Source organism: Anolis carolinensis, chromosome 5 (assembly GCF_035594765.1).
Source record: "Anolis carolinensis isolate JA03-04 chromosome 5, rAnoCar3.1.pri, whole genome shotgun sequence".
Classification (NCBI taxonomy): domain Eukaryota; kingdom Metazoa; phylum Chordata; class Lepidosauria; order Squamata; family Dactyloidae; genus Anolis; species Anolis carolinensis.
In genome coordinates, this window is record NC_085845.1 from 107,369,523 (window position 1) to 107,383,425 (window position 13,903).

Consider the following 13,903-nt stretch of genomic DNA (forward strand, 5'->3'; position numbering starts at 1 on the left):
CCTGCCCCTATCCTGCATGAGGGGGAAAAAACACAATCTCCCTCTTCCTTCAACCCACAAGGCAACGCAGAGAGGCCGCTTATGGAGAAGACGAAGGGCACGCTCCTGCCCAGCTCCCCTTCCTCTCCTCTCACTCTGTCAGCTGCTGCTGCTGGAGAGGAGAAGGAGAGGAGGAGGAAGCACGATCATCCCACCCCGGAGGAGGAGGAGGAGGGGGATGAGGGGCCACTGCCATCTTGGGAGAGAGGTAGGCCACCCCAAGTGTTGTCCCCCTCTGAGGGAAGCACAAGCACTTCAGAAACACCTTCCTTGTATGCCTCTATATCAAGCCTGGGCAAACTTGGGTCCTCCAGGTGTTTTGGACTCCAACTCCCACACTTTGTTGGCCAGCTTGAATACCATTGAATAGCCTTGCAGCTTCAAAGCCTGGCTGCTTCCTATCTAGGGGAATCCTTTGTTGGCCAGCTTCAATAGCCTTGCAGCATCAAGGCCGGCCTGCTTCCTATCAAGGGGAATCTTTGATTGGCCAGTTTGAATAGTACTGAATAGCCTTGCAGCTTCAAACCTTGGCTGCTTCTCATTAATTTATTTTCCACACCACCAGACTATACCACAGCAACGAGTGCTGGGGGGGACGGCTAATATTATATAAAACCGCTAGGCTATATAGAAGGAGATGATTTTCAAATTATACATTTTCTCTTTATTTTGTAGTATAAAATGTGGTACAGGCAACCTGAGCCCTGATCTAAAGGAGGTAGTCTATAGATCCAGTGGGACCGAGATAGCTCTTATGCCCCGTTGGCTCTGGAGGAGCAAGAAATCATTTGGAGCCAGAGGACTGAAAGTGAGACACGTTGAGTTAGGATGTGAGGATGATGTTTATTCTAGACATAGGGCACCCTCTGCCGCTGTTCCTCCCAGCCCCCCTTCCTGCGCCGGGCTTCCTGCCATGTCCTGTGGGGCTTGCCTGTTCAGAGGACAAAGAGTGAGTGTGCTGCATCCCGTAGCAGCCCCTTCCCTCTCGCTTGCATTCACGTCCCGCATGTGAGCGTTACATGCAGGATCTGTGAAACTGATGTCCCCCTCCCTCCATTCACCATGGGATTGTGTTGTTTCAGCCAATCTAAGCCTAGGACTAGTTTATAGCGGGCCGTGGGCGCAATGATGAACTGGATGGCCTCCCAATGGTCTCCCATCCGCAACAATACTCGTTCAGTCCTGTGTTTACAGAGTCCCCCCTTCATTTCGCTCCCGTCCATCTGCACAAAGGTTATTGGGGAACAAAGCTTTACTTTGGCCAACCCCAGCCCAAGCGCTACCTCAGGCCTTATTTTGTGCAGCCTGAGTCCAGGATTGCCTTTATGGGCAAGTCCTTTCCAGTCCCTTTCTTGCTCAGCTGCACCTTCAGCCAGAAGGGGGATTCTGTGCCACTCACCACAGTTTTGAAGCGCCGCTTCCTAGCTGTCTGGGGTGGGGAAGAGTTACTGCCAGTCTCTGCTGCTCTGACGCGCCTCCTTCCTTCTGCTTGGACGTCGGCGCGCTTTAATCCAGGCAAGCCTCGTTTCCTGAGAGTTGTTCGCTGCCAGAAGAGTCATCTTGGGGTTCATCAAGGGGGGTTGCCGGCCGTTTCTGCTGCTTCGCTGCCAGTGCTGTTGCGCTGGTCTTTTTCCCTGGGTTGAGGTTGCCTTTGTGCTGGCCTTCTCCTGTTCTGCGTCCTGCAAGTTTCTTCCTGCTTCCTGGGCAGGAGGTGGCCAAATGCCCCTCCCCTCCACACCGTAGGCACAGGCCCAGCTTCCACCTCCAATCCTTTTCACCTGGATCAAGCCTATCTCTGTTCTTAGAAGGGGTATTGCTTCTACCCCCGGTGCTTCCGGCTGGGGGGAGGGGGGTTGTTTTTGGTGGAATCTTTTGATTTCCTTCTTCAGCATCTCCCCCTTGCCAGCCGTGTCCACCCATCCCTCCAGGGTATCTGGGCTTTCCCTGGTAGGACCCATTCCACCAGGTCTGACCTCAAGCCCTCCTTGAACACTTGGATCCTGAAGGCTTCATTCCTCTCAGGGAGCAGTGAGGCCAGTCTTCTGAATTCCAAGGCAAAGTCTTGGACGGAACAGGCAGGTGCTTCAGGCTCATCAGTTTCGCCCTGGCTTTTTCCTTACACAGACGGTCCTCAAATCGGGATTTTAGTGCCCCCATGAAGGCATCCAAGGAGCAACTGCTGGAAGACCAGAGCTGGTGTCCTGCCCCCTGGGGCTGCCCTGTTGTGCCATGATCAGCGAATGGAGCATTTCCGTCAGTTGTGCCAATTCTTGCCTTATCTCCTGCATTCTTTGACTGCACATCGGGTGGGGGTTACCACACTCCCAGGTTGTTGCAGGCTCGGCTCTATGTGGCACCTCCGGCCCAGCTGGTATCACCCTCCATTGTGTGGTCATAGTTGGGGGGGGGGCTGCGTCCAAGGGGGTGTGGGATTCTTCCTTCTCTTCTCCGTCGGAGCTAGCTTTTTCTTCCCCCCGAATATATTCGAGTTGGTCCTCTCTCTCTCCTCCCTCCATGTTGCTGTAGGCAGGAGCTAGAGAGAGTAAAGGGATTCCGTACAAATTGTGAGGTTCTCTTCTTCCAGAGGTGCTGTGGGTTAAGTCTTCCCAGAAGAAAGCACCACGACACAGGCTGGGTAGATTCAAACAGGTTTATTGTACAGAATAAGAGAATCTTCTCTGTAGCCCATTTATATAGGGGCTCTCACATACCAGAGGGTAATTGAGGTTTTACGGCTGGCCGGTTTTATGGCTGGCATCTGTTCTTTTTCAGCTCTTGCTCTGTGTCCGGAGATGTCATAAGATCAGAGATCATGACATCACCTTTATAAAGCTAATTAATAAATATATTTATTCCTTGAAATCAGGGGTGGGAATCATATGGGTCTCCAGATGTTTCACTGCTGAACTGAAACTGACAGAAACTCTAATTAGCAAAGCCAATGGAAGTGAAAGCTATCTGGAAGGTCTTATAATTCTGATCCCTACCCTGGATGCTGAATCCTTTTGTTGTTGAAATATATATGCATATGATATTCTAGTATTAATAAAACAATACTGAAAGTAAAAAAGCAAGTCTAAATTTAGTTGTCAGTGTAAGAATTCATGTAATAGTCAAGAAAAATAAAACATTGCTGAGCACTGAATCAGGCTGCATTTGGATGGTGATCAGAGGCAAGCGGTATAATAACAAACTGTATGTTTATTTCACACGTGGGAAGGTGAGCAGAGCAAGAAATGATTGCAGGTAACTTTGTTAGCTGTACTTCTTCAAGCATGTCTGTGACACACTTGGCAATAACAAGTCCAGTGTAAGATAGTTCAAATCTCTGGATGGGTATTGTCAAAGAGTAACAATACAAAACTCTGTTCTCAACTTGTCAGTGTGCACTACCACACGCATGACTTTTTGTGAGCTGCCTCCATCTCCTGGAGTCTTTGCAGCTATTTTGTGGCCATATCTAGTTAACACCACTGCTATTTTTCCTACAGTATACATAGAAAAATCAAATCTAGTATCTCTATATTTGACATAGGACAAGGAAACTACCTACTGAATGGGGGGGGGGGGGAGGATGAAAAACTGAACTATTTCTGAACAATGTTTTGCACAGTTTTAAAAAGAAAGTAATTTTAGCTAGAAAGAAAAAATGAGTAGTGTTTTGCACAACCTGAAAGAAAGACAAGTAATATGACCCACCAGGGGTCAAAGGAAATGGTTCCAGCTTTGGTGAATGTGTCAGTAAATGCTGTTCACATTAGAACTACTTTAGCTTTCTTGGCCATCAAACTCATGTACAAAATATACATATTATGTTTTCAGAAACAAGGTAGTTTTAAAGGTATACTCACACGTGTTCACTGACACATTATATTTTGAAGTGTTCTCTTCAAGTGCAAATGGAAAAAACACTTTGGAACACATGCATCATATTGCTGAACTCAAGATAGGCTAGATGGATAAACTTTGTCAACCTCATACTAGTTTAAAGGAAATATTTTCTATATTTACATTGAGCTAGTAGGTTCCTCACTTTGTTTGCAGTTTGATTAATTTTTTAAAACCTGCATGCGCACATTTAGAACAACAACATGCCAAGAAAGGAAGAAAAAACACCAACCTCATTCTTAGGCCTCGGTGAGAGCTGTCTCAAAACAAATAGGGCAAAATGAGAAACTGTATAATAATCAAGTTTACACACAATTTTCCTAAAGAAATTTTGTCTGAAAACTAATTGGGCGAGGTAACAGTTAGGAGATGGTAGGACCCATTATTCAAAACTATCGCTATATTTAGCATGTACTATAAAATATAACTTTTTTTCATGTGACAAAATAAAATAATTATTTGATGGGTGGGAAAGACCAATGCGAAAGACACTGAATGGCATTAAAAGATAAGCTTCCAAGCAATGTATTTACTAGAAAAAGCATTATCTGCTAAAAACATAGTACTATATGTCATACCAAAACATTTTATAAAGGACATGTCTAGAACATCTTTTCCAGCTAAATAAACCATGTTTCACAAACCAATGAATAAACACCCTTTCTTCTTGTCCCTCTTCTTTCCAGACATTGAATTAACACTGCATTTTTTACTTATAAGTTAAAATTCTCCACTATATCTGAACCAGGAATCTAGGGCATAATGTCATTTAATGAATTGGGATAAGCCACAATCAGAATTAACATGGGTTAAAGAGAGGTTAAAATAGTGTTTTCCAGTTCAGCTGTAATGGAGGATACCAGTTTATTGTAAGCTATGGAAGGTCAAAAATGGTAGACATTAAGAACAGGGAAGCAGGGTGGGAATAATGATCTAAATCAGGACTTTGGGAAACCAAAAGCAATGATCTGAACCAAGCTGGTGTATACTATGTATGGTGTATTGCAGTGGTTCTCAACCTATGGGTCCCCAAATATTTTGGTAAACTGTTTGGGATTTCTGGGAGTTGTAGGCCAAAACACCTGGGGACCCACAGGTTGAGAACCACTGTAATATAGCAAATGTCTGAAGAACGCTTTGTCTACTTTGTATGCTTATTTTAAAAATAAATGCTCTTTGGATTGAGTTTAAATCTCGTTATAGCTTGAATAAAAAGTTGCTCATGAGTAACTGGAAGAGATTTCCACTTGATCACGGCAATTTATAAATTTTCATAGCATCTCTCCTTCTGCTGCACCCCATGGACCAGGGTATGTAACGGATATGAAAGGAGCAAGATACTCAAAGGCTGGATTTTCAAAGGCATAAGAAAATGTACTGAGGAGGTGTGGTAAGAAAGCACTTCATATGCATGGATTCATAAGCACTTTTAGACAGAGAAGGCTAAAGACCTTGTAAAATCCCCATGATTCCATTGCATTAAGCCACAGCAGTCAAACTGCACTAATTCCTACAGTGCAGATAACTCTTCTAAGCATGGTATAACAAGGATCCCAAGAAATGTGACTCTTAGGATGTTTAGCAAAATAGGCATTTTTTTCTCTGGGAAGTGGAAGGATAACTTCATCAACTTCAATGTGAGACTCTATTATGATTTGTTAATTCATTTCATTATCTCCCACCGCAAAAAAGGCACTGTAAATGACACTTGCTATTTTTTTACCTATAAAATTTGTCTTGTCTATAGATGTTAAATACATTTATGGATACATGTATGTTGGTTAACAAATGATTTGCTCCATTTTTGACTGCACAATCCATATGGTTGTGATTCATGTGGAGAAATCATTTTACCTGACAGCAAAGGAGAAAAACCAGAATATATACTCACCATGGAGAAGTTTCATGTGACATCACATTCCATCCTATAAAGGAAGTGAAAGTGCTCTTCCCTTCATTCTGATTTATAAGAAATAAAAGAGAAAGAGAGAGAAAGAAGGTTGTAATGTTTCTACACTACGTATGCTGACCATCATGGGCAGAGATGATTTGGAGAGCTTTATTTTCCCTCATGGAGCTTATGCAGAGCAAAACAGGAAAGGGGTTATTTTCCTCTATGAGATGAAAGGAATGAATCATATCTTTGTTTTAAGAAAGGCTGGGGAAATCAAGCCTAGCAAAAAGGAGCTAGAGTAAGGCCTAATGCAGAATCTCATTTTTAATAATCCCAGTCTTAAAATATGAGAAAAAAGAAAAGCAAATGACTACATTTCTAAACATATATGTATTACCACTTTTCTGTGGAACTGAATCAGTACTTGGAGCATATATTTGCTCTAGTATGTATGTTTGCAGATACAGTATACTGTTGCAGACAACAGTATACATACCTATTATAGAGGATATAAAATTGATTTTTATATTAGATCAAAATAAATTAAGTTTATGACGGATCAATGGAAATTTGATACAATTTAAATTTAGGATTACTAAAAACAAGGCAATTGTGATATGGTGGAGAAGAAAGCGTATTATTCCTCAAAAGAAATGAAAAAGTAGTAGTAGAAGGAACTCATTTTTCCTGGTTGTCAACCAGCTCAATTCATAACAAACTTTACTATGATGTTTAATGTCATATCCACTTTAGGGATATTTAATATATCTTTGTAAAAATTAAGCTAAGCCCATCAGATATCACAGGGCATAAATATGAATAAACAATAAACAGTAATAATAATTTCCTGAAAAGAACATCTATTTTTTTTCCAAAATATGTTTTTTACCAAGGATGAATTAAACCCTTGAGCCCTGTATCAGTGAGGGAACAAAATACTCTTTGCTGCTAGATGCCACAACTGTTTATTTATCCCTTTGGGCCTCAAACGGAAGGACGAAGAAAGAAATAATGACACAATGTCATGAAACCTGCAGAAAGTAGGAATACAGCTGACACCATGAAACTGTCCATTCTGAAATATTGTTGAATTTGCAGGTATCAAAAGATACCAATAGGTTTGTACTGTCCTTCACTAATAAAAACAACAGATTCTAGTACTAACTTTTTTTTAAAAAAGAAAAGCTAATTAGTCAACTATCTAAGTCAAATTATCCAAATATATTTAGCAGCCTTATAAAAAACGTCCCAAAACTATTTTTAATTTCTTCATAAATGATCTGCCAAAACCAAAAGATGCACAAGTACAGAACAGAAAACAATCCTAGTTAGGAAATCCATCTCCATGTTCTGTTTTTATAAAACCTTCGAGATCAGATGCTTAAAAGATGGCTATGTAGAGTTCACTGTCTGCTTTTCATGGTGTCATGGGCAGTATTTAACTTCCAAGAAAGAAAAGCATTTTTATTTTTTCAGAGGAATAAAGATGAAAGATTGCAACAACTATTTTAATTATTTACAAAAGCCTTGAATAAATTGACCACAAACAAACGAACAAAAAAGAAGACAAGAGATACTTAATCTCTCCATTGCGATCTTGATTAAAAAACAGAATGAAGGGAGGAGCACTTTGAGTTTCTACACAGAATGGAATATGATGTTGTGCCTACAGAAAGGCCTTTCAAATAACTCATGCAAACCAAAGGAAAGAATCCACACACAAAAGAGGAAGATGTTTAAGAACCACCCATATCAAGAAATTCTGTTATTTCAGTATTTTAGTACCTAAATGTCATTGGTTAAACGCAGACCCACTTATAAGCGGAATGAGCATATATTTTCCTATATTCTTTTCAAATTGTCAAAACATACCAAAATATTAGGAACCTAAAAGCAGCAACTTTTTACAGAACAACTTATACTGTACACAACGAACATATATTTATGGCTGCTTAAGAAAGCTGAAAGATGTATGAAACCAAGCTGCTTAACAGATAGCACCAAACTACATTTATGGAAGAATTCAAAATGAACATATTGTTTAGGAAGAGGGGAAAAATATGTAAGTAAACCTTTTACTGGCAGCCAATTGTCATCAACAAGAAACAATGCAGATGTGTTTTAATTGATCTCTTTCACAATACCGAATACTCTGAAGCCTTAAGTGTTGATCAGTGGCCAATTTTTCTCAAGAATAACATAGCTGGTCGCAATTTACAAAAAAAAAAAGTTCACACTGCACCTCTAGCATGAATTACTTTAAACACTGCCAATTTTTCACTATCGAGATGATAAAAGTCAGTTTCTTGGTGCTTTACATACCAAGAGTTCATGTATATATTAACTGTCTGATTCAGTGCTAAAGGGCCAGATTTCTTAGACCACATGTGTGAAACTCAAGGCCCGTGGAACAAATCAAGGCCAGCCATGTCATTTTATGTGGCCCTCCAGATGTTGGACTACAATTCCTATATTCCTCCTCATTAGCCATCATGACTAGAGCTGATGGAAGTTAGGATACAGTAACATCTAGAACGCTGCAGTTTGTTCTGTTTAGTCAGGAGAGTCTGACGATAACATGAATGTCCTTTAACCTTTCCCAACATCAGAGCCACAAGTGCTGTTGGGTTGCAATTCCCATTATACCCAGTCCACATGGTGGATAATCAAAACTGATGGGAGTTGTCGTTCAAGAACATCTGGGGACCCAAACTGGGTAAAAAGTTATTGACCACAATAGTGTGTGTGTGTGTGTGTGCGTGTGTGTATATCCCTCTGTAAGACTGATGTGGCCTTTGATGAAAATAAGTTTGACACTCCTGTCTCCGAGTTTTCACCAGGAAAATACACTTTTTAAAAGTATATTCTATCCCATTTGTTATGAAGTAAGAGCAATGAAAATTAATTAACAATATTAATTAATAGGGGCCGGGCTGTGGCGCAGCTGTTGAGCAGCTGCCTTAAATCACTCTGACCATGAGGTCATGAGTTCGAGGCCAGCCCGTGGCGGGGTGAGCACCCGTCAATTAAAAATAAAAAATAGCCCCTGCTCGTTGCTGACCTAGCAACCCGAAAGATAGTTGCATCTATCAAGTAGGAGATAAGGTACCACTAATAAAAGTGGGGAGGCAAGAATAACTAATTTACGACCTGGAATGAGGAAGTGCCGTCAGTGTGGATGATGAAGCAGCTGCTCCCCCCTGTGGCCAGAATCGAACATCCCCTCAGAAGAACGTTAACTTGCCTCTGCGTGTGTCTCTCAGTCTCTGTTTGATGTGTTTATGGGCATTGAATGTTTGCCCTATGTGTGTTATAATGTGATCCGCCCTGAGTCCCCTTCGGGGTGAGAAGGGCGGAATATAAATACTGTAAATAAATAAATAAATAAATAAACTCACAACGATGCACATATATGTTGATTGTTCTAGCCCCAATCATGCATTATTTATCAAACTTTCTAAAACATAATAGTAATAGTAATAATAATAATAATAATAATAATAATAATAATAATAATAATAATAATAATAATGTGAAGTTTCTAAGCCTTTCAGCACTTTCCACATTTGGAAAGCACCATGTTTGAACAGCAGAAGATTCTGTTCACACAGGTTCTGGTGGGGAACTTCTTTTTAGGCTTTAAGAATGGAGGCCTTATTGAAATGAAGGCATCAGTTTATTTAACAACATGCTAGACCAGATGGCAGCATTTTTTCTGAGCAATGTGGCACTAAATCAACTTTTATCAGGTGCACTCAGCAAGAGCATACAACAACATATAACAAATCATTGCAGTCATTAAACTATAACAAAATTGCCTAGCAAACATCCAGTGATGAAAATGTATTGAACATCCATCTTCCTTACATTTCTTTATTGTTATCCGCAGGAAATGTCATTGGGATTAAGGACAGAGTTGGAATACTCTGGGAATGCATAAGCTATTCTTCCTTTTGATTTGTAAGAGCTTATCTAGATCAGGATACTTTTCCCTACTTAAAGCTTCTGTTCACCCTCTGACTTTTCCCTTCTTTCCATGACAGCAGGATGTGTGGTTTTCTGGTTGTCATTCTTTTGGGACAAAAAGGAACCTTTCCTCTGTTACTTCGCATGTGAAGAAAACTATGAGATGTATTGCCTACTCCCCTGATACCATGTTCAAGAGACTGTGGTGAGCAACATCAAAACTAGGCTTCTACCTTTCTGTGAATGGTGGTGAGGATATTATATTTCTTCCCTCAATAGGAAATCCAAGCAAACATGGGAAAGATAACATTCTCAAAATGTGCCTGAAAATATTCAATTTCAGTTTGTATAGTGGCTACAGACAAACCAAAGTCAATTTTATTTGATAAATGATAGTCACCCACTGTAAATCAAGTGGGAAAATGGTCACTGTTATTCTTTTAGGACATGTAAGAGGACTTGCAATTTTTACAAATAACAATAACACAGATATTGCTGAGATGTGACTGTAAAAGCTACAGAAAAACCTCATAGCACATTATAAAATCAAAGATGATAAATGAGCTTAGTCAATAGATTCATAGTGCCTTGCACTCAGTCTAATAGCCTTTTTGAACCTTAACACAAAGAAAAGCAACTAGTGCAAATAAAAATGCTAAAATTCTGCAATTGTGACAATATAACACTTCCAAATCTATCCAGGATTATCTATGCTAGTAAATTATCACATTGCATATACAAATTGTATGCTAGAAATTTTAAATTCTGAATCCTAAAGTTTTAGGTTTAAACACCTTTAACTTATAATGTGCATCAATACAATAGGCTTTTGCTACATAGCTCTTGCAGCTCATTTATTTCCTTTGGCAATCACAAAGGAAAATATGCTTTTCATGTGTATAAATGACCAATCTCAAATTAGATAACCTCTATGCACCAGTACAACCATGAAAGGCAGAAATAAAATAAGCATGCTATGCATTTTGAAGAAAGGCACTAAAGTACAAAGTGAGGTCAACTGCAATTTAGCATAATAAAACTTTTAAGTTAAAGCTCTCATTATGTCCTTGGCTGACCTTCTTGTTCTATAAACTCTCTCAGAATTTGCTGATAACACTACTATTATTTTATTACCTTTCCCCTTACTTGGTCATTATGGTGTTATATTGTATTTTGTGTTTTAATTTGTTTTTATATCTGAATGTTATGATGATACTATTTTTAGTTATTTATATTGGTTTTAACTTGTCACATTTTGTTTCTGTTTTGGGCTTGGCCCCATGTTAGCCGCCCCGAGTTCCTTCGGGGAGATAGTGGCGGGATAGAAAAATAAAGTATTATTATTATTATTATTATTATTATTATTATTATTATTATTATTATTATTATTATTATTGCTACTACTACTACTACTATGGGGAAAATGCAGAAATTAATGTTATGTGTTGGGATTATTCTTTTCTGTTTGTGTAAACACGGAAACTGCTATAGCCACAAACCAACTCTTTGCTGAATCCATATTTAGCTCTCTCAGTTTAAGATAAATTATGATCTCATTGTCTTAGCATGAAACAAATGTTTGTGCAAACTAAAAAAAATTAAATGGAACTTACCGCAAGCCGTAACAAGGCAAAGTGATGAACCTGAATACTGCTAGAAAAACTCTCAATGGAAGGAGCGTGAACACATAAAGGAAAGCATCCAGGCACAAGAAGATCCCAAAAATCATCAACTAGAATTTAAAAAATGATAATGTAGATTAATAACCTTCGCAAATTTGCACAATAATTACTGCAAATCATCTTAAGGTTATAAAATTACTTATCCAAAAGCAATGTAAACCATATGCACTAACATACATGAAAAACTATTAAAATGGCCATTAGCACAAAGTTTTTAAAATTGTAGAAGTAAAGTAAAATACTAAGGACAATATCACATTAGAGTTCTAAGCATAGGTCTGCATTTTCCTGTCTCCGTTTGCTCCAGCAGAATTCTGGGAAATGTAGTTTAGGGAAGCCGAGAACCTCTCTGGATGAGAATTCCGAAGGCTCTACCCCAAAATACATTTCCCAAAATTCTGCAGCAGAAAACTGGGCAATAGGGAAAGGCGGACTTGCACTTTAGAACTCTAATTTGATATTGTCCTCAGACTTTGTTCTAAAAACAAAGCAAAATAAGTTGGATCAACAAATATCCCAACATCTAGGAAAGGTCAGAGCAAGACGAATCTCTAAAAAAAGAGAACTATACCATATCTGAGGCACTGAAGAATTGGGGATAGTGGGGGTTTTGCTTATTCATAAAGCACTATTTCTTTAGTATGTCAGACTTTTATGAAACAACACATTTTGTACTTGGAAAATGTTCAGCAAAAACTTCTCACTTTCATGGCTCAGTGGTCCTAATTTTCTCTAAATAGATGAATTGTTTTTTGACAGTTTCAGATCACCAACCCTAGCCTCCCATTCACAGTACAGTGACTATAGTCTGTTTGAACGAAACAGAAGCAACTTTTGCAGAATTAATTTCAATGATATAATCGTTGACTTTGCAGGTTTCCCTTAGATGGACCAATCTATAAAATAATGTTGTTTTGTTTATATCAATTATGTTCTTCAGTGCATACATGAGCTGGTCCAGGGTTTGTTAAGCAAAAATCACTAGTACAGGTTGTCCTGAGTTATAAATATCTGACTTACAAATGATTCATAGTTAAGAATGGGGGTGAGACAACAGGAAGTAATAGAAATCTACCTCTAGGAAGGGAAATTCACTCTCGGAAGAGTTATCATGGGGAAAATCCTTGTTTCCACAAAAAGCTATTTTTTTCGAAGTCCAATCACAGGGACAGAAAGTGAGGTGAAATCTTCTGAACAGAGGCATAAACAGCAAAATAAACACTACAAAGGTGTTGATTTCCCTACGCTATCCAAACCTTTTATCTATCTATCTATTTACACAGATACACTTTAAAATGTACCTGTTCTGACTTACAAACAAATTCAGCTGAAGAACAAACCTACACAACCTATTATGTTTGTAACTTGGGACTGCCTCTAATCAAGGGCAGCTCTCCTAATCTTCTATGCAACCTAGAGCTTCATGTATTCCTAGTCCAATTTAGGTGTTACTGGTTGAGAATGGCATGTAACAGGCCTAGCCAGCTTTCCACTTCGGACAAGAATATGTCCACAGAATCCTATCCTATATAGAAGACTCCCTGGCAGATACTTGAAAATAGAACTATAAAGTTCCTGCACCTTTAATATTTGTATGGAAGAGGTGACTCCATGATATGTAATTTACTCTCACACGAAACTACTGAGCAACATCTGCAGTCATTTTCTGTAGTACACTATTGGATTCATCCCTGAGTCTGGAAGTTTATGTTTTGGTAACTGGCGCTGGCTACAGGAAGCACATAATTCCCTTGTTGCAGCAGCTTCAGTGGTTCATTTTTTAGTATGATTCAAAGTGCTGGTTTTGACCTATATTGTTCAGGTTCAGGTTATTTGAAGGACCAGCAAACAAATACTACAACAGATATTTAAAGGGGATACACAGTGAAGAAAAAGGTAAGAACTACTATTTTAGTATGTTCTGATACAGACAAAAATGATAGGTTTAGGATAGCACTCTGGGTAAACTTAGACCCCTTCCACACTGCCTCTATATCCCAGGATCTGATCCCAGATCATCTGCTTTGAACTGGATTATATGAGTCCCCATTATCAGAAAACCTGGGATAAGCAGATAATCTGGGATCAGAACCTGGGATATAGGGGCAGTGTGGAAGGCGCCTTAGATGTAGTGGATTTGTAGTGTGCTCTCTGACTATACGAACAAGTATCTTTGAACATCCTATAGATAAACAAAAGTTTAAATTGTATTTTTCGAACTGTTCAATCACAGGTGCGGCTGGCTGGGATGAGGGACAGGGCCTTTTCAGTGGTGGCCCCCCGCCTATGGAACACCCTCCCAAATGAAATTAGACATGCTCCCTCCCTCCTGTCTTTCCAAAAAAGAATGAAAATGTGGTTATGGAACCAGGCTTTTGAGCAAGAGTAGCAGTAGAAATGAAATATGATAACTATATGACTCACTGACAGTCCC

General features: G+C 39.3%; 1 protein-coding gene across 6 annotated transcripts in view; it reads right to left on the minus strand.

Moving 5' to 3' along the window:
• Nucleotides 1-13,903, minus strand: part of tapt1 (transmembrane anterior posterior transformation 1) — a 102,753-nt gene that overhangs the window by 33,936 nt on the left and 54,914 nt on the right. For 3 of the 6 annotated variants that reach the window (XR_010006563.1, XM_008120276.3, XM_008120282.3), the window contains exons 3-4: nt 11,401-11,519; nt 4,160-4,183 (exon numbers count right to left, since the gene is read on the minus strand). Coding sequence is in view for 5 of the 6 variants with exons in the window: in XM_008120276.3 (XP_008118483.3) it covers nt 4,160-4,183; nt 11,401-11,519 (143 nt within the window). In the remaining variant the exon portion in view is untranslated. Of the gene's footprint in view, nt 1-4,159; nt 4,184-5,818; nt 5,887-11,400; nt 11,520-13,903 lie in introns of all 6 variants that reach the window. The other 3 variants (XM_062982105.1, XM_008120281.3, XM_062982104.1) reach the window with 3 other exon arrangements.